At 59.8% G+C, this 21,276-nt stretch overlaps 2 protein-coding genes across 6 annotated transcripts in view; one reads left to right on the top strand and one right to left on the bottom strand.

Annotated features, from left to right (window-relative positions):
* Nucleotides 1-15,380, bottom strand: part of RNF123 (ring finger protein 123) — a 29,001-nt gene extending 13,621 nt beyond the window's left edge. The window contains exons 1-25 of the mRNA XM_082413621.1: nucleotides 15,215-15,380; nucleotides 13,595-13,712; nucleotides 13,229-13,313; nucleotides 9,967-10,055; nucleotides 9,748-9,842; nucleotides 9,274-9,328; nucleotides 9,076-9,161; nucleotides 8,682-8,768; nucleotides 8,385-8,452; nucleotides 8,065-8,190; nucleotides 7,561-7,675; nucleotides 7,373-7,477; nucleotides 6,814-6,939; nucleotides 6,570-6,662; nucleotides 6,425-6,498; nucleotides 5,508-5,625; nucleotides 5,221-5,320; nucleotides 4,948-5,009; nucleotides 4,699-4,770; nucleotides 4,377-4,497; nucleotides 3,701-3,802; nucleotides 2,265-2,371; nucleotides 1,657-1,855; nucleotides 1,158-1,303; nucleotides 772-855 (exon numbers count right to left, since the gene is read on the bottom strand). Coding sequence (XP_082269747.1) covers nucleotides 772-855; nucleotides 1,158-1,303; nucleotides 1,657-1,855; nucleotides 2,265-2,371; nucleotides 3,701-3,802; nucleotides 4,377-4,497; nucleotides 4,699-4,770; nucleotides 4,948-5,009; nucleotides 5,221-5,320; nucleotides 5,508-5,625; nucleotides 6,425-6,498; nucleotides 6,570-6,662; nucleotides 6,814-6,939; nucleotides 7,373-7,477; nucleotides 7,561-7,675; nucleotides 8,065-8,190; nucleotides 8,385-8,452; nucleotides 8,682-8,768; nucleotides 9,076-9,161; nucleotides 9,274-9,328; nucleotides 9,748-9,842; nucleotides 9,967-10,055; nucleotides 13,229-13,313; nucleotides 13,595-13,676 — 2,397 coding nt within the window. The 5' untranslated portion in view covers nucleotides 13,677-13,712; nucleotides 15,215-15,380. The remainder of the gene's footprint in view (nucleotides 1-771; nucleotides 856-1,157; nucleotides 1,304-1,656; nucleotides 1,856-2,264; nucleotides 2,372-3,700; nucleotides 3,803-4,376; nucleotides 4,498-4,698; nucleotides 4,771-4,947; nucleotides 5,010-5,220; nucleotides 5,321-5,507; nucleotides 5,626-6,424; nucleotides 6,499-6,569; nucleotides 6,663-6,813; nucleotides 6,940-7,372; nucleotides 7,478-7,560; nucleotides 7,676-8,064; nucleotides 8,191-8,384; nucleotides 8,453-8,681; nucleotides 8,769-9,075; nucleotides 9,162-9,273; nucleotides 9,329-9,747; nucleotides 9,843-9,966; nucleotides 10,056-13,228; nucleotides 13,314-13,594; nucleotides 13,713-15,214) is intronic.
* Nucleotides 15,381-16,105: 725 nt separating this feature from the next.
* Nucleotides 16,106-20,985, top strand: MST1 (macrophage stimulating 1). Of its 5 annotated transcripts, none has more exons than XM_082413648.1 (18): nucleotides 16,106-16,306; nucleotides 16,980-17,127; nucleotides 17,207-17,319; nucleotides 17,407-17,521; nucleotides 17,602-17,738; nucleotides 17,819-17,939; nucleotides 18,090-18,208; nucleotides 18,383-18,551; nucleotides 18,733-18,863; nucleotides 18,950-19,052; nucleotides 19,204-19,340; nucleotides 19,433-19,468; nucleotides 19,559-19,679; nucleotides 19,852-19,929; nucleotides 20,073-20,219; nucleotides 20,300-20,406; nucleotides 20,508-20,647; nucleotides 20,751-20,985. In XM_082413648.1, exons 1-18 carry the CDS (start codon nucleotides 16,213-16,215, stop codon nucleotides 20,910-20,912), a joined length of 2,178 nt encoding a protein of 725 aa, XP_082269774.1. In that variant the 5' UTR covers nucleotides 16,106-16,212; the 3' UTR covers nucleotides 20,913-20,985. The 5 variants fall into 5 exon arrangements, with proteins under 5 accessions (XP_082269774.1, XP_082269778.1, XP_082269775.1 ...); XM_082413652.1 differs by having other exon boundaries at nucleotides 18,317-18,551; XM_082413650.1 differs by lacking the exon at nucleotides 16,106-16,306 and having other exon boundaries at nucleotides 17,044-17,127; nucleotides 17,207-17,323.
* Nucleotides 20,986-21,276: the final 291 nt, after the last annotated feature.

The raw sequence follows: 21,276 nt of genomic DNA, 5'->3' as shown, positions 1-21,276 counted from the left end.
AGGAGAGGACAATCAGGACATGGCCCCGTGCCCAGACCCATGCAGCCTAGCAGGGGCCCCACTGGTGCCCAGGGCAGGCAAAGTGTTGGGCGGACCCAGCTCCACTCTTCAAAACCCTCCTCAGCCTGGCCTGCTGGTGAGCCTGAGCAAGACAGGGCCACAGGTGCCCCTCAGAATGTGCAAGTGAGACGCAGCTGAGTGTATGTGAGATGAGTCCCTGGCTGGGACACCCCAGGGACTCCATGCTAGAACTGCAGCTCTGGCAGCTGCTTTTGCCCTGGACAAGAGCAGGGTTCTGTAGACAGATGGGAGCCAGGGGCTGCCAGGGAAGCCCAGACTGGGCATACTTGGCTCTGTTCCCCAGGCCAGAGAGCTACGGCAGAGGGGCTCCAGGGGAGGGAAGGAGGGAGGGAGGGAGGCCCTGCTTCCTGCTGACTCTGCAAGTGGCCGAGGAAGTACTGAGGGTCGAATCCATAATTGATGAGGAGAGTGGGTGTGCGTCAGCACTTAGTGGCCAGGGTAGGGGCATCTTGGCACAGGCTATGGCTGGCTGACGGGGCTCAGGCCGTCCCTAGCCGCGATGCCAGCCGCACTCTCACTGATGTGGTCTGCCCGGGGCTGGGGTGGGGATGAGGAGAACTGCTGGGCAACCCCAGAGGCAGGGGCAGGACAGCAGCTTTCCCTCATGGGCTTCCCTGGGGACCCCCAGGGAGCAAGCTGCCCTCTTCAACACCCCGCCCTCCCAAAGACCCACCTGCCTGTCCACCTTACCCGTTTGGGGCACCGGCGGAGCTTGTCCTCTGTGTCCCTCAGAGCCATCGCATACTCATTGACATCATCGGACACTCCCACCATCTAGAGCACCAGACACCACATCCAGGGTGACCCTTGGGCACCTCGCACAGGTTTCTCCACACCCAGCCTGGACCCCAGCCCTGCCAAACCCTTAACCTTAGGCCCAGGACAGCCCCTCCCACAGAAGTCAACCAGGTCGGCCCAAACGGCACTGGCAGAAACTAGTCTTGCTGTGGCACATGCTAACGCGCACAGTCATGCCCAGGCACCCCTGGAGACACGTGGGCACACGTGGGCGCACACACACACGCATCCAAACACACAGAACCACATAACATGCGCATGGACCAGTGGCGTGAGACCTTGCCCAGCTGCTGGTGAACGCTGAGATTATACATCATGATGGCACCATCCAGGACTTCCAGCAGGGAGTTCTCGGTGAGGGGCTGCTCAGGCTCCTCAGGGGGCCGCCCCACCAGCAGGCCCTCATTCCACTGGCTACCCTCAACTAGGGAATAGGGAAGGACAGGGTCAGGGTCGGAGCCATTCCAGTTCTCTTCTAAGCCTATGGAGCCAGGATGGGCCTTACAGCAGGAGAAGGAGGCCCTCTCCCCCTGCCTGGGCCCAAGGAGGGACCTGCAGGGAGAATGTGTGGGCAGGGGCAGGGAAGGTCCTGCACTCCAGGACCTATTTCTGTAGCATCAATTTCCTGCCCTCAGAGTGCACTTCCCACACCCCTGAGATACTGCCAGGCCACAGGACCAGGAGGGAATGGGGTGTATCTGGCTTTGCCCCGGGGGAGTGCTGTGCAGGATAGAAGGATCCTTCAGTGTGCCGCGCCTGGCCCTGCCTGGCACCTACTGTCCTCACGGGTCCTCTGCTCCACGCTCAGCGTGCGGACCTTCACTTTCTCTGAGGTGCTCAGAGGCCGCCGTGGGGTCATCAGGCTCACAGCTGCTGTGCTGAGGAAGCGGTTGGCTCGGCCCAGGGTTGGAGAACTGAGCCAGCTGGGCCGAGGCAGGGGCAGCGTGCCCCCCATGGCCAGGGCCTGCATGGGGCGCTGTGGTGGAGAGAGGAGGCCAGACGCCACTTAGCAATCCCAGGACCCGGGCCCACTTATGGCTCCCTTGATTTGCGAGGCTGGGGAATGGGACAGCGAGAGGGCACCGGCTGGCTGGGCAGGATGCCCCGCAGGGGCCCAGATACCACTGTGCTTGCGCCTCACCCTCCACCTGCTCCAACCCAGCCTTCACTCTGCATCCCAAGGCCCTGTGTCTCGTAGGGACTCAGCAGCAGGAGGCATGCCCCACCACACCCGTCAGTTCATGCCTCCACCTACAGCAAGGGAACCTGCCTGGGGACAAGCTCCTTGCCTGCATGGAGTGGGAGATGGCCCCGTGTGACACCCCTGCCCTTATGATAGAGGGACAGCCCAACACAAAGCCCCCTGCCTGCCCCTACCGCGGCACCTGGGCCGCAGCCGGGGCTGGCTCCTCATCCTCATCCAGGTCATCCATGGTGGCCGCCTGGAGCTCCAGTGGGTCGATCAGGATGTTGGCCTTGGAGGCAAGGTCATCTAGGAGGAATGACAAGAGGGCTCTCAGGCCAGTGGAGGGCAGAGGGGTCATAGGTGGAACCACTCAGGACAGCGAGAGGGCACCAGCTGGCTGGGCAGGAGGCCCTGGAGGGCCCCATTCACCACTGTGCCTGCGCCTCACCCTCCGCCGGCTCCAACCCAGCCTTCACTCTGCATCCCAAGGCCCTGTGTCTTGTAGGGCGAGTCCTGCTGAGTGAGGCAGAAGGCTCTCCCCACCATGACCCCATCACTCCCTGTTTTTATCTGCATGACCTCACTCTCTCCAGGGCCCTACTTCTCTGACTGCTCCGTTGCTTTCTTCCTTGTCCTGCCCCACAAACAAAGGGAGATCCAGAGCTGCCTAGGGCTCTCCTTGCCTCACTCTGCACACTCCCCAGGGGGTCCGGTCCTCACCGCAGGCTTGTCCCCACCTCTACGCTGACAGCTGGACACACCACCGCTGCCTCCAGCCCAGGCCTTCGTCCTGGCTGCATCACTGGGCACCTCAAACATACAAAACTGTTCTCTTCTGCAGCTCCTCTTCCTGATGGTGCCTCATCCCCACAGCCTCTGGCAAGAAGCCTGGGGTCATCCTTGTCCCCTCCCCTTTACCCTCCCCGCCTCCTCCGTTGCCTGGACAACTGGCTTCCTGTCTGCTTTCTTGGCCCTTGCACTCCACTCTCCACACCGTAGCAGCCAGAGGGAGCTTCTTACAACGCAGACCCCCCCCAACCTCGCTCCCTTGCTTCAGGACTTTCCAAAGCTACCACTGTCCCTGGAAGGAGCCTACAGCCACTTTGTGGCCCACAAGGCCCTCAGACTCTGCCCTTCAGACTCCCTGGCCTCATTTCCCATCACTCCCTGCCTCTCATTTTCCTCTCCAGCACGCCAGCTGCTTTCTGTCTCCAGGCCATGCTGGGCCGTTGCTGGCATCCCTGCCACTGCTCACACTGTGCTCTCAGCCTTTTGCACTGGAGACATTTGTGCTGATCCCTGAAAGTAGTTCAGGCAGCAAATGCGAGCCACACCACCCGCCCCCACCCCCTCCACCCCCTCACCAATATCCCATGGTTCCCTCCTCCAACAGCACACTGCCCCCTATTCCATCACAGGGCTCCCAGACCTCCTCTGGGGTGGATGTGCAAGGGAAGGAAGGAATAGTTGGACGCAAGACCCGGGGCAGAGGAGGCCTATCAGCATCTCCCTGCGGAGCAGGTGGAGAGACTCGGGCGCCCTCTGGTGGGCACAGCGCAGCTCAGCACTCATGGCAGAGCTGGCTCAGGAACCACCCCCGTCCCTGCCCTGCTAACTGCCCAGGCCTGCGCGTACCTTTGAGGGTCTTCCGAAGGTGCGAGAGGAGGCCTCCAAGGCGCTGCAGGTCGAAGTAGTCCACTTTGCCATTATAGAAGACCTGGGGCGGGATGTAGGCCTCTGCGAAGAGTTGGGAGGCCGGGCCAGTAGTCAGAGCCCAGCAGGACCCCTGGCCTAGGCCACCTACCCGACCAGGCTTCCCCTACCACCCCACCCTCTACCATTTCAGGTCAGTTCCAGCAACGGCACAACTTGGGATGAAGGGGGCATTCTTGGCTGCGGGTCACCCAGGTGAGAATCAGAGAGGGCCCTGACCCAGCCCTATGGGAGATCCCCCAATGCAGGCTGCTTCCACTGACCCCTGAGGACTCTGTCCCACACACACACAGGGCCCCCAGCACCTCAGAGCCCACCCAAGGCATCCCCGACAAAGGACTGCACAGTAGGGCTAGCAGGCAAGGACTGAGGAACGGGGCCCATAGAGGACAGGAACCCGGGGGACCATTAGAGCAAACACGGGCTCACCGTCCAAGTACAAGGCCCCCGCACCCAGCGGGTAGGACTCAATTAGGCAGGAGGCCTGGGACAGCTCCCCTCAGCCCTGCCCTCAGCCATCACTCCACACCAACATTAGGGGCTGCCCTGGGCCTGGCTCTGCCCAGCGTCTACAACTCGAGGTCCTGGCCACACTCACCCTCACTGAAGGTAGCGCATGGGTTCGAGGCCTTGTATTCGTCCCAGTAGTAACGCAGGGCCGAGATCAAGCGGTGTAAGAAGCAGACCATGTACTCGGGGGGGCAGAGCATGGGCATGTTCTGCAGGCACAGGTGTAAGACATGCATTTGTGCAGCCCAGAGGCCAGCCCACTCCTCATCCAAGGCCCTGCCCCAGGACCCTGGGCTGAGCAGAGAGGGTAGGGCAGCAGGTGGGGAGGAGATGCAGAGGTGCCAGAATTTCAAGTGCAAATGCTGCAACAAAGCCAGGGGGCCATGGTGGGCTGGCCTGGGGATACCTACCCCCCGGCCGCTGGCATTCTCCTGCAGAAACTTTCGGAACTTGGTCAGGAAGATGTACCTAGAAGCTTCGCCCTTCAGCGGAAGGAAAGCAGAGGCTGTGATGAGCTGAGGATCCTGGCCCCGGACCGGACTCAACTTAGCCTGCACCCTGCCACAAGAGCCTGAGCCAGCCCTGCCCTCTAGGTCTCCAGGCCCGGTCTGACACCCTTCCTGGCCAGGGACCCACACAGGGGTCTGGGAGTCACTTACCCCGTTGTCATCTTGATTGTTCAACAGCAGCTTCAGGATCTGGACCTGTAGTTCCTCCACCACTGGGGGTGGGGTGGGGAACAGGACAGCCTTCCTCAGGCAGGGCCTTGCCCTCAGGCTCCCGGGGACGGGCAGGGGGAGCAGGTTTGGACTGAGGCTCCACCACCAGGGATCCCCAAGTCCAACCTAAGCATGGTCACTACCAAGTGCCCCCAAGTACACAGGCACAGAAATCCTCCACCCCCTACCCAGTGCCTGAGGCACGGGGCTGACCTTCGATGCGCTTCTTGAGCCTTTGGCAGCCCCGTTCATAGGCACGCCGCCTGAGCCGCTCCTCGGAGGTTTCGTCCTTCACCTCCTTACTCTCTTTGCCCTGGGCAGGGGCGGGGCAGGGGAGGGGGTTCAAAGACGGCAAGATTCACCCTGGTCTACTTCAGACAAAAGACCCCTACTCCCACCCCCAGCCCAGGAAGGGGCCTCGCGTGCCAAGTACAGGTGGCTCGGACACCCCGGGTCAGCCCTCACTGTGACCACCGCCCACCTCAGTCAGGGCTGCCCACCTCCCTGCTGGAGCGGTGGGGCCACCAGGTGGTGGGGATGAGCTCCTGTAGGCCAGCCTCCTCCACACGCAGGGGGCTCTTGATGTAAAAGAAGACAACGGACCGGAGCACGTCGAAGCTGGTGGTCGTTAAGGCACAGCTCCACTCACCACAGGGTGCCCCATACACCCTCATGAGCCCTCCCGAAACTTGCCCACCTCCGGATGTGCCCACCACAGCTCTCCCAGTCCTCAGGGTGCCATCGCTGCTGTGTGCCTGTCACCACTGACTGTGAGCCCAGAGAAACAGCTGTGGCTGTCAAACCCACCAAGCCCAATTCCGAGCAAGGGCACGATGAAGACTTGTCACAGGAACAGATGACGGTGGGACAGCTGGAGAGAGGGCCTGGCAGCCTCTCTATTTGTTTCTGCCTCCTAGAGGCTGAGGATCCCAGAGAGAGAAGACAGCTACTAGCACAGGTTTCCCAGCCAGGGGCCCGAAGCTATGCTCTCTCTCCTATTCCTGCAGTTCTCAACGTTATAGGGAAACAGGAAGAGCTGACTCCTTCGAGAAGATCTCATAGGAACCCCCGCCATGGAGCACAGATAAAAGTGCAGTGCTTTGGCTGAAGAGGGCAGGCGCTGGTGGCTCCCCCCCTCCACCGCCCTCCACCTCTGGGTGGCCCAAGAGCCTGCAGGCATCTGGAAATCCCTGCTCAGGCCAGCCAGCCAGCCTGGATCCTTTGCTCTACCCTCCCTGCTCTGTAGAGAAAGTGCTGGGAAGGCTGGGTCCTGGAACAAGGACTCACACATTGGGTGGCTCTGGTCTTCCTGAGCCTCCGTGGGGAACCCTGGGCAGAGGCACACCACCCTCCCTGGCTTCTGCTGACCCCAGAGGGCACCACATGTCTGGCCTGCCTAGTAGCAAGGAGAGGATACAGGACGTGGCTAAGCAGAAACTTGCGGGACTTCTCATGACTGAGGATGGCAATGGTGAGCCGCAGGTAGCGGATCTGTGGGGAGAGGGTACTCAGAGTGGGCAGGTGAGGCCCAGGGGGCTCAGGGCCAGGGCAGGAGCTCCCACCTGCAGGCCCAGGTCAGGGACGATGGGCGAGAACCGGTACAGCCGCAACAGGGACATCATCAACTGCTTGAGGCAATCTTGCACCTCATAGTCCTGGAAGAGGGAGGTGAGGTTGCACAGCTACCCGCTGAGGGCAGGCCCTGGGACAGCCATCTGTGCGGCCTTCTCCAACACCCTCCCTGTACGTCCCCTGACTCAGTGGAGCCTGACATCCTGGCCTGAGGCCTGAGATCCGGCGCCTCACCTCCATGAAGAGCCACAGGAGATCCAGGACCTGGTGCACCACAGACTGCGCCTGTGTGGGGGTGCCCGCCTCCACGACGCCCAGCAGGAAGCTCATGAGCACGGCCTCCACCAGGTACACCTTGCGCTGCACCAAGGGTGGGTGCCAGTGAGGTGGCAGCCTCCTGCCCCACTCAGGGCCCCCCTGCCCTGGCACATGGCCAAGGCCACAGATGGATTCTTGGTCCCCGTCAAGCAACCCCAAGTCATGGATGAGCCCTTCTGGGGTCTGATGGAGACACAGGAAATGCTGCTACCCAACAACCCCTCTGGGGCTCTGCACATGCCGTTCCCTTGGCCTGTGATGTCACCACCCCTCGATCTTCTTTCTAGGATGCCCCCTGATACCCTCAGCTGGAAGTGTCTCCTCCTCACCCAGTGACATCCTTGAGGTCTAAGGGCTCTGGTCACAGGGGCCCCTGACAGGTGATGCTGCTGGACCTCATGCACCTCAGCATCCCAGCCCTCAGCAGGGGTGTTTCTACCATGGCCTGCCTCTCCCCTCCCTAATGTCCCCTCACCAGGAGCGGTGCGAAGCGATGGAAGATGTGAGCCAGTGTGAGGAGGACGGTGGGCTGGCCCTGCAACTGCCACTCAGAGCTTTCCTTCTCCACCAGCCGCCCTTCCTGTGTGGGCAGGGAGGAAAGAACTGTGAGGGGCAGAGGGCTGTAGAAAGCCCCCAGCATGCCCGGCCCAGACGCTGGCTCACCATGGGGTCCAGCTCCACGCTCAGCACTGCCTGGAAGCAGCCCAGCAGCTCCTGTGCCCGAACCAGGTCGGCGCTTGGTGGGTCCTGCAGGGGCCGGTAGCCCACCACTGGGTAGGTGCCACAGAGTTAAGCCAGCAACACCTGATCTGTGGCTCAGAATACCCACCCCCTCCCACTGAGACCCCTGCAGTAGGGCCTGGGCTCCAGGGCGGGGCTGAGAGGTCAGATTGCCTGGTTTGCATCACAACCCTCCCATTTCTCTGTGAAGCAAAACTTCTCTTGCCACTTTATGCTCTTCACCTGTTCAGTGGAGACAGCAATGGTACCCACCTAGCAAGGCTGCTGCAAGCATTTTCCTCGGCACCCACCTAAGCTGTACCCTACTCACTCTTCACGGCAGCAGGGCCTGCCACCAGCCCGCAAAGCTCCTGGAACAGGGAGACCCCCATCATGGCTTCCTCAAGAGCATCCAAGCAGCCCACAGCCTTCTTCACAAAAGGATATCGCAGGGGACGGCTGCCAAAGTTGAAGGCCACAGACTCCTTGAAGGAAAGGCTGATGGCTGGGAAGTAGGCCATGCCCAGGCCCCTGGATAAGTTCTCAAAGGCGGTGCCCAGCGACACACCATTCCTGGAGCAGAAGGGAGGGTCCGTGAGCCAGTGCTAAGAAGGATGTGGCTGAAATGGACCAGCGAGCAGGCCTCCGTGGGGGCTGCCCACCCTCAGGCTACCAAAGCCAGCCTGGCCCCTTACAGGGCCTGGAACACGAGGGCAGCCTGGGGATGCCCCAGAGGCCAGGCCTGTGAATAGAGGCAGGAGACTCACAGGCAGAAGGACAGCGTGCCTTCGTCCAGGTCGATCAGGCAGCTCACAATGTCCCCCGCTGCCCACGCCTGCCAGGGGAGGAAGCCTTACAGATGTGCAGAAGCCCAGCAGCCTGCCCACTCTGCCCCTCCAGCTGTGTCTCCACTGCCACCCAGGGGAGACTGGCCACAAGGACAGAGGACCTCAGTCCCTGTCCTCCCCCTGGTGCCCTACATTCCCTCACCGCTGCCCAGTGGCCCCCACCAAGCTGTGGGGATGGACACGGGCCAGTTGGGCTGCAGGGGGCCCGGGCCTCACCTTCCCGTAGTTCGTCGTGGTCACGTTCCACTTGCGCACCCGGTTGCCGTCGTAGGCATAGGAGTTGTGTGTATCTCCAACCCCCTCCTAGGGAGGAACTCTCTGTGAGGTCTGGGGAAGGTGGGGAGGGGCAGGGCCAGAGCCCACCAGCCACCAGCCACCAGTCTTGGACCCACGTGGCTCTACAGAATGGGGCTGATGCTCTGGGGGAAGGAGTGAGGGCTGTTTCGGGGCTGGATAGCCCTGGGATGGGGTGGGACACATTCCTCCTCCAGAGGGCAGTCCAGATTAGGGTGCTGAGCAGACCCTATGTGAGCTGGGGGGTTGCCTGAGCCCTGATGAGGCCTGCTGCCAGAGAAGGTCTCCCTGGGAGGGGTCCCTCTCCCGCATGTACCTCCTGATTGAAGCGGCAGTTGATCGTGCACCAGCCAATCTGCATGAGCCCCTGGGAGGAGATGAGCACCTCGTAGATCCATTTCCCTGGAAAAAGTCACGTCAAACCCAGCAGGGAAACAAAGACGGCCTCCTGCCTCTGGCCCGGGCCCTCAAACTTCCTCCCAACTCCCTGGGCCACAGCAGAGCGTGGTCTCACCTTTGTACACGCATGTGGTAGAGCGGATAGTACCAAAGTTGCTGTGTCCAATCACCTGGGTGGAGAGCAGGGGTGGTGAACCTCCTCCCGGACATACGGGGTGCCACCCCAAGGGAGAACGACCCCACTCCAACTCGGCTCGCCTTGGTGGCGACGCCTGTCGTGGCCAACAGAGTACTGTGCCTGAACAAGGTGGAAGGGCCTAGGCCCATGTCAGGAGGGGTTCTGGGCCAGGAGCATGATAGGATGGACTCATGGCTATGCCGGGAAGACCTCGGGGCTGGGGTCACACCAACAGGGTTTCGGGGCTATGTCAGGAGGGTTTGGGGGCTGGGGACTCAATAGTCCACATCAGGAGGGGTTTGTGGCTGCAGCCCCATCAAGAAAGGTCGAGACCAGGGCCACATCAGGAGGAGCCCGGGGCTGTGTCAGGAGGGGCTTGGATCTGGGACCCCACGCCTTGCCCTCGCTCACTCCCAAGAGGTCATCATCCACCAGAAGAAGCCCTTCGAAGCCACCCGTGTGGTCCAGGACCACAGTGGATGGGCCAAGCCGCCCTTCAACCTGTCCTGGAACGGAGAGAAGAGGGTGTGGGGTTGGGCCGGGCACAGGGCCTGACAGATGCAGAGAGGGTACTGAGCCCCCCAGGCCCAGCCCCGGCTCCCCAGTCCCATTCCTGAGGCTGTCACCTACCCTGGCTCTCCTCCTCCTCCTCCGCCTCCTCGTCCACATGTAACAACTGGTCCAGATGCTCTGGCAGGTTCTGGAAGTTCAGGAGTTTCCTGGGGAGAGCGAGAGGCTGCGAGGGGCCCAAAAGTCCTTGAAACCAGCCAGATGACGCTAAATCCCTCTCCCAGTCCCTTTCTCCTGAGCTTAGGAGGGTGGTTGCCCAGACTCCAGAAAAAGGGCTGTGCCAGTCCCAGATTCTGGTATGCTGGGGGTCAGAAGACTGGATTATCCACTAAATTTGGTGCACCTCAAGACTGTTTAAAAAAAAAAAAAAAAAAAAAAAAGAAGGAAGAACTCTTTCTAAGCCTTAATCCTCTCATCTGTATAAATGGAACAAGAGCTGTATCTCAGAGATGCTGTGAAAATTCCTAGGAATAATGCGCCCTCCGTAGCCCATAACTTGCCCACTCTTGAAGGTGGCTTGTTGAGTATGCCTGAGCAAGGAAGGCTGGGAGAAGTGCTGATCCCCAAGACGGTCAGTACCAAGATCAGCTAGCCCAATCCTTGACCCCAGGTCTGTGGTCCCAGCCAGGGAAGCCTGTGTGTTGAATGAGACATGTCCTGGGAGGATGAAGGGCTCAGCCCTCTTAGCTTCTGGCTGGCTCTGTCCTGGACCCACCTGTAGAGGAGAGTAGAGCACACAGCCTGCCTATCTGCCAGCTGCCCCAGCCAAAGGGGCTAGGAAAATCTGTCTGAGTGGCCCCCTCATCCTCCCAGCACACATGCCCAGAGGAGAAAGAGCTCTAACACTGGCCAGCTAGGTCCTGAGTTCAGTTGCTAAGAATAGCAGGGAATGAGGTGGTGCTAACTAGCAGGGCTCAAAGAGCAGAGGCCTGGTGCCCATCTGGATCCAGCCCACAGACTGCTGGCACCTGCTCTTCTAACTCTAATCCCAGTTCCCACCCCGCTCATCCCCCTAGAGAGTAGGCTCTGGAAGGGCACGTAGATGGGCCAGAGCACTGACTCTCTGGCAAGGTAGCTTCAACCCAGGCCCAGGGGCCACATGTCCCCACACTGTGAGCTACAATTGACCTTGAGCTACAGGAGGTGGAGATTCATGAAGGCTCCTCCCTACTCCTACTGAGCCCCAGGCCAAGGCGAGGAGGCAGCCGTGCAATGGGGTGCCTCGCCAGTAACATGGAAGGCTGTAGCCAACCCTGTCTCTCAACACCCCAATGGGCCCAGAGATCATGCAGGCTTCCACAACAGCATTTCTTACAGGCCCACACCTGGGAGGCTGCTCTAGTCCTGTGCCTGCTCTTAAGAGCAGCTTCGGGTGGCCAACCTGACACTCAGCCTCAGTGAACGCCTGCAATGTTGCCCATTTGGCCAACCCCAGCACTTGCTTACCCTTTCTGGATTGCCCAGGTCCCAGCCCAGAGTTCTGCATCCACACAACCACTGACTAATGGCTCTGCCACCTGCTCTCCCTCCTGGCAGCCACGGCACCAGTGGCAGCAGGATTATTTCTGGTATCACATGAGGTAGGGATCAGATGGCCCTGAGAACAGGCCAGGGCTGGGGTTGGGGTGGAGGTGGGCAGCAGCCCTCCACAAGTAGAAACCCTTTGGTCACCACAGCTGCTTAAATGGAACAGGCAACGACGCTGCCCTTTGGGTCGGCCCAGCGAGCAGAGACTGTGAAAGACAGAATAGCCCTGGCTGGCAAGGGGGCTGAGACATGGGGACACCCATGCCTCACTGCAGGGAGAGAGAATGTACAGACTGGGACTTCCCTGGTGGTGCAGTGGTTAAGAATCCACCTGCCAATGCAGGGGACACGGGTTCGAGCCCTGGTCCAGAAAGATCCCACATGCTGCAGAGCAACTAAGCCCGTGCGCCACAACTACTGAGCCTGCACTCTAGAACCCTCGAGCCACAACTACTGAGCCCGCGAGCCACAACTACTGAAGCCTGCATGCCTAGAGCCCATGCTCCGCAACAAGAGAAGCCACCGCAATGAGAAACCCACGCACCACAACAAAGAGTAGCCCCCGCTCGCCACAACTAGGGAAAGCCTGCGCACAGCAACAAAGACCCAATGCAGCCAAGAATAAATAAATAAATAAAAAATAAATAAAAAATAAATAAATTTATTTTAAAAAAAAAAGAATGTACAGAACCCTTTGAAGAAGAAATTCAGCAACAGTCCTAAGAGTGATTGTAATTCAAATACTCTAGCCTTGTGATTCCAACCCTGGGCGTCTATGCAGCACTGTTTACAAAAACAAAAGCCCCTCTAAACTAGGGCAGTGATCAGGCAGATTCCTGGACCTAAAAGATTCCCCCCAAGATCAATCTGTAGTGTAGAAAAACATTTAGGGATAACATCTGATGACAAAAATAGGATTTAAACTCCTATACACTTTTGGAGGTGAGGGATATGTTCATGGCACTGCTGGTTTCACAGGTTATCCATGTTAAAATTTACTAGATTGTATGTTTTAAATACATGTAGTTTACTGTATGTTAATTATTCCTCAATAACTTTTAAAAAACTGACAGTGACAAAAATCTAAAAAAAATTTTCCACATAGCATAACTCAAACTACATACATCATGAGATAAAGAAAACAAAAAGGAATCACACTCAAATGGTCATATTAGAATAAGAAGATGACAGTTGCTTTTTCTTTTTCTATATAAGTTTCTGCTACAGCGCACTCGTAACTTTTTTTTTTTTTTTTTTTTTGCCATGTCAAGTGGCTTACGGGATTTTAGTTCCCCGACCAGGGATTGAACCCGGGCCCTCGGCAGTGAGAGTGCAGAGTCCTAACCACTGGACCACCAGGGAATTCCCCACTTGTAGTTTTGATATGAGCTAAACTTAAATACGTTAAATTTGCAAGGAATAAAGGGCTGGTGGCATCTGTGCTTTACAGATCAAGCAGAGGCTACAGAGGGCCAGGGTGCGGTAGAGGTGAGGGCAGGTGCACATGGACCAGATGCTGAGTGTAAAGTAGGTGCGAAGTGCCATGCTGAGTGCGCACCATGCCCCTGACCTCCACTATACTCTCAGAAGGAAGGTACTAGCACTGCCAGGGGAAAGGAAGAGGCGGAGTCCAGAAGGCAGACTCTCTGGCCACAGGTCTCACAGCCAGGAGTGGCAGAGCAAGAATGGAACCCAAGCCAGCTTACCCAGAGCCCCGGCCTCCTTCCCCACAATGCAGTCTCCAGCCTCTGGTCTGGTCCCACAGAGTGAGGAAGGGAGATCCACCTGGCCATACCTGCTGGTGGCTGCCGTGGGTGCACGATCAGTAGAGGAAAAGATGCGGTGCAGGTAGTCGTCCAGTAGCTTCTCGTGCACGATGCCTGCGCCACAGGTCAGAAGGGAGAGAAGGGACACATGGTCAGTGTGGCTCCCAGCCCCTACTGGCCACAGAGGCTCCTGGTCCTAGCCCAGCCACAGGAGTCAGAGGAGCAGTCACGGTGGGTGCCCTCCTCCATGGCTGCTAGTGGAGAAGAGCTGACTCACAGGTACAGGAGGTGCAGGAAGGCCTGAGGCTCAATGCACCTGGGACTTTGCTGCCTCTCTCTCTTCCTCCTTCTTCCCTCAGCACTAGAAGCCTCATCCCAGCCCTTCCAACCCTTACCTGTGACCCTGGATTTCTCAGCATCTGAGGTCAGTCTGTAGCTCTTTCGGGAGAAAGCCGTGCCGGTCCCCTTGGACGCCATCTTTCATCTCTTGTGGGCAGCCAGTGGTCCTGGGGACTGAAGCAGAGGCAGAGCCTGTCTATTCGAAGCCAGCCAAGGGCCCCCATATTGACCTCAATCCTGTGGTGAGAGCTGTGGCCTTTCAATCAGAAAGGCTTGGGAGCAGGTGAAGCCACTGCATGCACACTCACACACACATCAACCCAGGGCAAAGGAAAGCAGGGGCTTCCAGCTTCCTACACGGGGGGTGGGGGGGGAGGGGGTCTGGGGCCATGTGACAGGGCCCCACCATGTCCCAGTGCTCACACAGGGCCCAACAGAGAGCAGGTGCCAGATATATGTTTGTTAAACTAAACCAAATGCTTCCGCCGAGTGTGAAATCAGACCCAAGTGTCCAAAGTGAGGTGGCCCAGGAGCAGAGCCCCTGTATCCTTCTCGGTTGTAAGCCACACTGGGTCCACATCTGAAAGAGAGAACCCTACATCAAGTATAGTCCACCATCCAAGGCCTTGGTGCCATCTCCAGCTACAAGTCCTGCTTACATCCAAGGCCAGGATCCCCTTCCTCAGTTCCAGGATCCTCCCTTCTCTATTCCAAAGGCCTGCTAGCTTTCTTGTCCCCAATCACACACACAGCCTCCTACCCCATCAGAGCACCACCCTTGCCCTCTTCACAGGCCCCATTGTCCCCACTGCTGTCCATCCCTCACATATCATGGTGTTGCTACAGCTGCTTCAGAAGCTGCACTAAGTCCCTGGTGCCTGGTTCACTGATCTAGAGCTGTGCTGTCCAACACAGCAGCTACTAGCCCTACATGGGTATTTAAATTTCAATTAAAATTAAAAAATCAATTTCTCAATTATATTAGTCACATTTCAAGGATTCAGTGGCCCTATGAGGTTAATGGTTACTGGACTAGACTCCGAAAATAAAGAACATTCCCATCATCACATAAAATTCTATTAGTCAGTGCTGGTCTAGAGGCTGGCCCTCCAGCACTGCCTTAGACAGAACTCTTTTCTCTTATCTCACCCCAAACAGGTCCTCTGCTCCCGCCACACACTCTTGCCCACTCCCAGGTGGCACCACGCCTGCCCCTCAGAAAGGTGACTCCCCGCCCTGCCGCCCACCACCAGCCCTCTCACACCAGAGCAGGTGCAGGACAGATTAGACGCTGTCACTCAACTGATGAGCAAACCTTCCAGACATCCACTCCGGGTGTCAGGTGCTGAGGACCCAGGTGAGAGGCGGTCCTTGACTTTGCTCGGGGGCTCCCTGCCACGTCGATCCTGTTCAGCCCCGCCGAGAGTTCAAGGCTTCTAACCGAACCGACCCCATCTCGGATCCCAAGGACGCAAGGGCAGCGCTTGTTTCCCCCAGTCACCTCTGCCCGGCCCCAAGCTCCGGAGGATCCTCCAGGCCAGTTCCGGCCCGGAGTCTGGCACCACAGGCTGTGTGACCCCTCGCGCGGCGAGCGCCCTCACACTAGACGGGCCGGGGCCGCAAGGGGAGCCGCGGGCACCCGCCCCTCTCGGAGCCCGGCCGCCCCTCAAACTCACCCCCAGCCTCGGCCACCGCGTCCCGGCTCACAACATCCGCCCAGCTCTCAGCTACGGCGCCTGTCCAGGGCCAAACCGCGCGGCCGCCGCGCACGCGCATCGACCCGCGCCCGACCTCCGCCAGGGGGCCCCTCCACAGCCTCCAGCGGGGGAGGCTTCCTCCGCGGCCTCCAGCCGGGACGTTCCCGGCCCCCGCCTCGCCCCACTGCCCCACTGCCCCACTGCCCAACCTCCCCGACCCCCGCCTGCGCAGGAGGAGCTCCTGGCCCAGCCATGTCGTAACGCTGTGTCCTGGGAGAGACCTTGGCCACCTATCTCAACTCCTACCCGTACTTGGAGGTCCGGCCCACAGGTCCCCTAGGACGTCTGAAAGGCCGTTCCTCCCAGGGTCCCTGCCACCTGTCACCCTCACCTCTATTCAGGCCAGAAAGGTGGCGTCACTCACCTTCCCTGGGATGGCACCTCTGGCGGGGCGAGGGGAGCCTCTCTGGGCTCTGCTGGCAGGGGCGTGGGCAGACCTGCCTCCAGCTGGGGCCGATAAGACAGCAAAAGGGGCAGGCTGCTTCAGGCTGGGGCAGGGAATATTCTCCACTTTACAGGGGAAAGCTGAAGCTCAGAAAAGTTTAATATCACCACCTTTGGGCTGGAACCTAGGCCTCTGGCAGCAACCATGTCCACACTGCCCTTCCCTTCAAAGCAGCCTAGGGTGCGGGGAGGGGGAGGGGGTGGGGCCCCACCCCCGTGGGGCCCCACCCCCACCCCAGGGCACCTCAAGTGTCCCCACTAAACCTTTCCAACACTGCCCACTACATAGGGAGGCCTCTCGGGGGGCTAACTGTGCCAGAGTGAGGACCCTTGTACCTCACCTATAGGGCCTGAGGCCTGGCGCCACCTCCATTCCTGCCACTGGGTCCCAGGTCAGGCCCCAGCAAGTCTAGAGTGGGGGTGTGGAGACAGAGCCACCCAATCCCGTAGGGACAGGTTTCACAACTTCCCGGATGGGGCTGTGGTGGGTCACAGTGCAGCCTCCAGCTAGGAGGATGGGGTGGCTCCCACTCCTGCTGCTTCTGACGGGGTTCTCAGGGGCCCCTGGTGAGTGCCCTTCCCCTCAGCCCTGATCCCCATCTGCGTTCAGAAAGGGGTTGGCCCCAGGCCCATCCCGCTCTTTGAGCCCGGAACTTACTTTCCTATTGGGCATGGAGCAGCGAGTGACCTTGGCTTCTTTCTTTCGCAGAGCTGGGCAGCCCCAGGAACACATAAACACATTGCCTATTCAGGCCTGCGTTAAAACATCTGCTGTAGCATTGAGGCAGTATTAGGACCACACAGATGCAGGCACACGTGCAGGCAGTTATCCCTTATGAGCCAGATCTAATTCTCTAACTTAGCATATGCCCTTACGCTAGTGAGAGCCTAGACTTGGAGTCAGAATGCTTGGGTTGGGCCTCTGCATGGTTAATAAGGTAGCTCTGAGCCTTCTCATTCTCATCTGAGAAATGAGATGGGATAAGCTCCATGGGGCAAGCACCATCACCCACTGCTCTCAGAGTATATGTTTTACAGCTGAGCCTAGTGCCTTGCCCACTAAACAGGTGCACTAGTGATAACTATCATGTCTGGGCCTGCTTCTCCCACCCAGTACAGGGGTCTGACCCTTGAATGGGCTGACAGGGTCCACTCCAGAGGCCTTGTAGTTTGATCCCCTGAATGAATAAATTGTGCACGTGCTGATATACATGTGCTGACATGCATGCCCACGCTGCAGGGCAGCGCTCGCCCTTGAATGACTTCCAGGTGCTCCGGGGTACGGAGCTGCAACATCTGCTACACGCAGTGGGGCCCAGGCCTTGGCAAGAAGATGTGGCAAATGCTGAAGAATGTGCAGGGATTTGTGGGCCCCTACTGGACTGCAGGTGAGTGGCCACAGGACCTAGATAAGACTGGAGGTAGGGGAACCTGGGCACTGAGTTACCCTGTGGCTCCTCCTCCCAGGGCCTTCCACTACAATGTGAGCAGCCATGGTTGCCAGTTGCTGCCATGGACCCAGCACTCAGCTCATACACGGCTGCAGCGTTCCAGGCGCTGCGATCTCTTCCAAAAGAAAAGTGAGTGAGTGGCTGCAGAGAAGGGCGGGCTGGGGAGAGGGCTGCTGGGGTCTCAGGCCTTGTTGATCCTGGGTCTTTTGCTCCCAGTCTATGTTCGGACTTGCATCATGGACAATGGGGTCGAGTACCGGGGCACCGTGGCCATCACCATGGGTGGCCTACCCTGCCAGCGCTGGAGCCACAGGTTCCCCAATGACCACAAGTGAGACAGACTGCAGCTCCCCTCTGTCCCTGCCGGCCTGGCGCCTGCCCTCAGTACGCACTGTATTGCTACTCTCACAGGTACACACCCACACTTCGAAATGGCTTGGAGGACAACTTCTGCCGCAACCCGGACAGGGACCCCGGAGGTCCCTGGTGCTACACAACAGACCCTGCCGTGCGCTTCCAGAGCTGCGGCATTAAGTCCTGCCGGGAGGGTAAGCAGCTCCGGGTCAAGCCTGGGGGGGGAGGAGCATGCCCACGCCCGTCCACGAACCCATCGGCCCTGTGTCTCCAGCCGCTTGCCTTTGGTGCAATGGCGAGGATTACCGCGGCTCAGTGGACCGCACGGAGTCAGGACGCGAGTGTCAGCGCTGGGACCTGCAGCACCCGCACCCTCACCCTTTCGAGCCCCGCAAGTACGCGTGGGCGGGCTCGGCAGGAGGAGGGCGGGCAAGGGGAGGGCCCAGGACTCCAGGGGCGGGGCGATGTAAGGCAGCACATAGTTGGTTGGGGCCAGACAGGGCCTGAGTCCCAGGCTCTTGTTCACGCCCGGCTACCGCCTCTAGGTTCCTGGACAAAAGTCTGGACGACAACTATTGCCGGAATCCGGACGGCTCGGAGCGGCCCTGGTGCTATACCGCGGACCCGCAGATGAAGCGAGAGTTCTGCGACCTCCCCCGCTGCGGTAGAGCGCGAGGGCGGGGCGTGGGAGGGCACCTGGGACACGTGGGGGCGTGGCCTGGCTGGGACTAGAGGAGGGGCTGGGCGTGACCCGGCGGTGGCCCAAAGACAGTGGGGCTCCGCCCCAGCCCCGGTCTCACCTCCGATTCGGGCTCCGACCGGCCTCGGTCCGTCCAAGGGTCTGAAGCACAGCCGCGCCGGGAGGCCACGACGCTCAATTGCTTCCGCGGGAAAGGCGAGGGCTACCGGGGCACGGTCAACACCACCGCCGCGGGCGTGCCCTGCCAGCGTTGGGACGCGCAGCATCCGCATCAGCATCGCTTTGCGCCGGAAAAGTATGCGTGCAAGTGAGTTGGCTGGCCGCCGCTGGGAGCCTAGTACTCCTGCGGGTGGGACCTGAGCGGGGTCCCGGGCGGGGCTTGAAAGAAGGCGGGGCTTGGGGAGGAGCTGGAGGCTGGCCTCCCGCCCAGCCGGGCTGGCCAGCCCATGACCTGGGACCCACCCGGGCTGAGCTGCGTGCTTGCTCAGGGACCTTCGGGAGAACTTCTGTCGGAACCCCGACGGATCGGAGGCGCCCTGGTGCTTCACATCGCGGCCTGGCATGCGCGTGGCCTTCTGCTATCAGATCCGGCGCTGCACCGACGACGTGCGGCCCGAGGGTAAGGCCTGAGCTGCGGCTGGAGGCACGGAGCCGGAGGGCTGGGGCGAGAACCGGCTGACGGTCGCCCCCGTCCGCCCGCCGCAGACTGCTACCACGGCGCGGGGGAACTGTACCGCGGCTCGGTCAGCAAGACCCGAAAGGGCGTCCGGTGTCAGCGCTGGTCCGCGGGGACGCCGCACAAGCCGCAGTAAGTCCGCCAGCGCGCCTGGCGCCTCCCAGACCGAGGCCACAGGCCCCGCCCGCGACTAACCCTAGGGCGGCATGCCTCGGCTCTCCAACTGGAGGCTTGCGAGGGCTTGGGATTACCCTGCTTTGATTTTGCTCCCCCTCTCGCCTAGGTTCACACCCACCTCCACCCCACACGCACCACTGGAGGAGAACTTCTGCAGGAACCCAGACGGGGACAGTCACGGGCCCTGGTGCTACACCACGGATCCGGGGACTCCGTTCGACTACTGTGCACTGCGGCGCTGCGGTGAGCACCGGCGACACAGCCCCGGGGCCCCGCCCCTAGCCTCCACCGCCAAAGGCTGGCTCCCTTAACGCGGTTGAACTTGGGTCTTTCAGATGATGACCAACCGCCGTCCATCCTGGAGCCCCCAGGTACGGACTTGGGCCAGGCATGCGTCGTGGTCCCTTTGCCCCCCATCTCCATCCAGTCCGGGGTTTCATCCAGCACATTCTATCCCCCAGACCAGGTGCTGTTTGAGAAGTGTGGCAAGAGAGTGACCCGCCTGGACCCACGGCGCTCCAAGCTGCGTGTGGTGGGCGGCCAGCCTGGGAACTCACCCTGGACAGTCAGCTTGCGCAACCGGTGAGGCACAACTGCCTGATTCTCCAAGACAGGGGCTGACGCTACATCCTTTGTGCTTGTGCCAGTAGGCGGGCAGGAACCTGCCCCAGCCTCACAGATCCTAGCCAAGACATGGCAGGTCCAGCCTGTGTCTCTGTGTCTCAGGACTGTTTCCTAACCTGCACTCCTCCAGGCAGGGCCAGCACTTCTGCGGAGGCTCCCTAGTGAAAGAGCAGTGGGTTCTGACTGCCCGGCAGTGCTTCTCCTCTTGGTGAGCCTTCCTTGGGTTTGGGGACCCAGTCCCAATCCTCTGCCTTCCTCTCCCCCTTAGCCACCTTCCCTAGGCAAGCCAATGGGTGAGTGTTGGGCAGCAGACTATGAGTCTCAACTGATGTAGCAGAGCTTCTCTCTCAGCCATGGGCCTCTCACTGGCTATGAGGTGTGGCTAGGCACCCTGTTCCCAGACCCACAGCCCGGGGAGCCAGGCCTGCAGCGCATCTCAATGGCCAAGATGGTCTGCGGGCCCTCTGGCTCCCAGCTTGTTCTGCTCAAGCTGGAGAGGTGTGTGACAAGTCAAGAGGGTGTGAGGTGGGGCTGGGCCTTGTGGCCTCAGACCCTGAATGCCGTCATTCTTGCTAAAGACCTGTGACCCTGAACCAGCGTGTGGCCCTGATCTGCCTGCCCCCTGAGTGGTATGTGGTGCCTCCAGGCACCAAGTGTGAGATCGCAGGCTGGGGCGAGACCAAAGGTAAGAGTACACTGCAGGGGCATGGACTGCTCCAGGCCAAGAGGCCCAGCCTTGGATCCTACCCACAGACCCTCTCCTTCTTCCCATTCCCTTCACTGTAGGTACAGGGGACAACACGGTCCTGAACATAGCCTCCCTCAATGTCATCTCCAACCGGGAATGTAACATCAAGCACCGAGGTCGCGTACGCGAGAGTGAGATGTGCACTGAAGGACTGTTGGCCCCTGTTGGAGCCTGTGAGGTCAGTGGCAGGGCCCCTGGCAAGCTGAAAATGTACTGCTTCACCCCCAAGGGGTCTAGGCTCTACCATGGTCCAGGCCCTCACCAGTTCTTGCACCTACCAGGGTGACTACGGGGGCCCACTTGCCTGCTTTACTCACGACTGCTGGGTCCTGGAGGGAATTATAATCCCCAACCGAGTGTGCGCACGGCCCCGCTGGCCATCCATCTTCATGCGTGTCTCTGTGTTTGTGGACTGGATTCACAAGGTCATGAGGCTGGGCTAGTCCCAGCCTCAATCCTGTGGGCCTTGGGGAGGATGAAGCTTTCTGTCAAACATAAAGCCACCTTTCCTCTTTATGCCTGTGCAGGGTGCTTCTTAGCCTTTGCTTCTAGGGAATGAATTGGCAACTCCTCCTTAGGGCCTGAGTGGCTGAGTCCAACACAATTTGGGCTGGGCGATCTGACCCTAGCACTACCTTAGCCTGTGGGTGCTGTGAAGGGCAGGGCCTCACTAGTCCCCTAAATAAACTGCTGGGAGGAGAAGGGTGGTGTATGGCAGTTTCTAACAGAAGGGGCTGCAGCAGAGGGAGCTAGCCTGGTGGAGTCCTACTTGGCCAGGACAGGCAGCAGCTGAGCCTCTCGCTGTCC

This window comes from Balaenoptera physalus, assembly GCF_965194825.1.
Source record: "Balaenoptera physalus genome assembly, chromosome: 11".
Lineage (NCBI taxonomy): Eukaryota > Metazoa > Chordata > Mammalia > Artiodactyla > Balaenopteridae > Balaenoptera > Balaenoptera physalus.
This window is presented reverse-complemented; position numbering and strand designations above follow the sequence as displayed.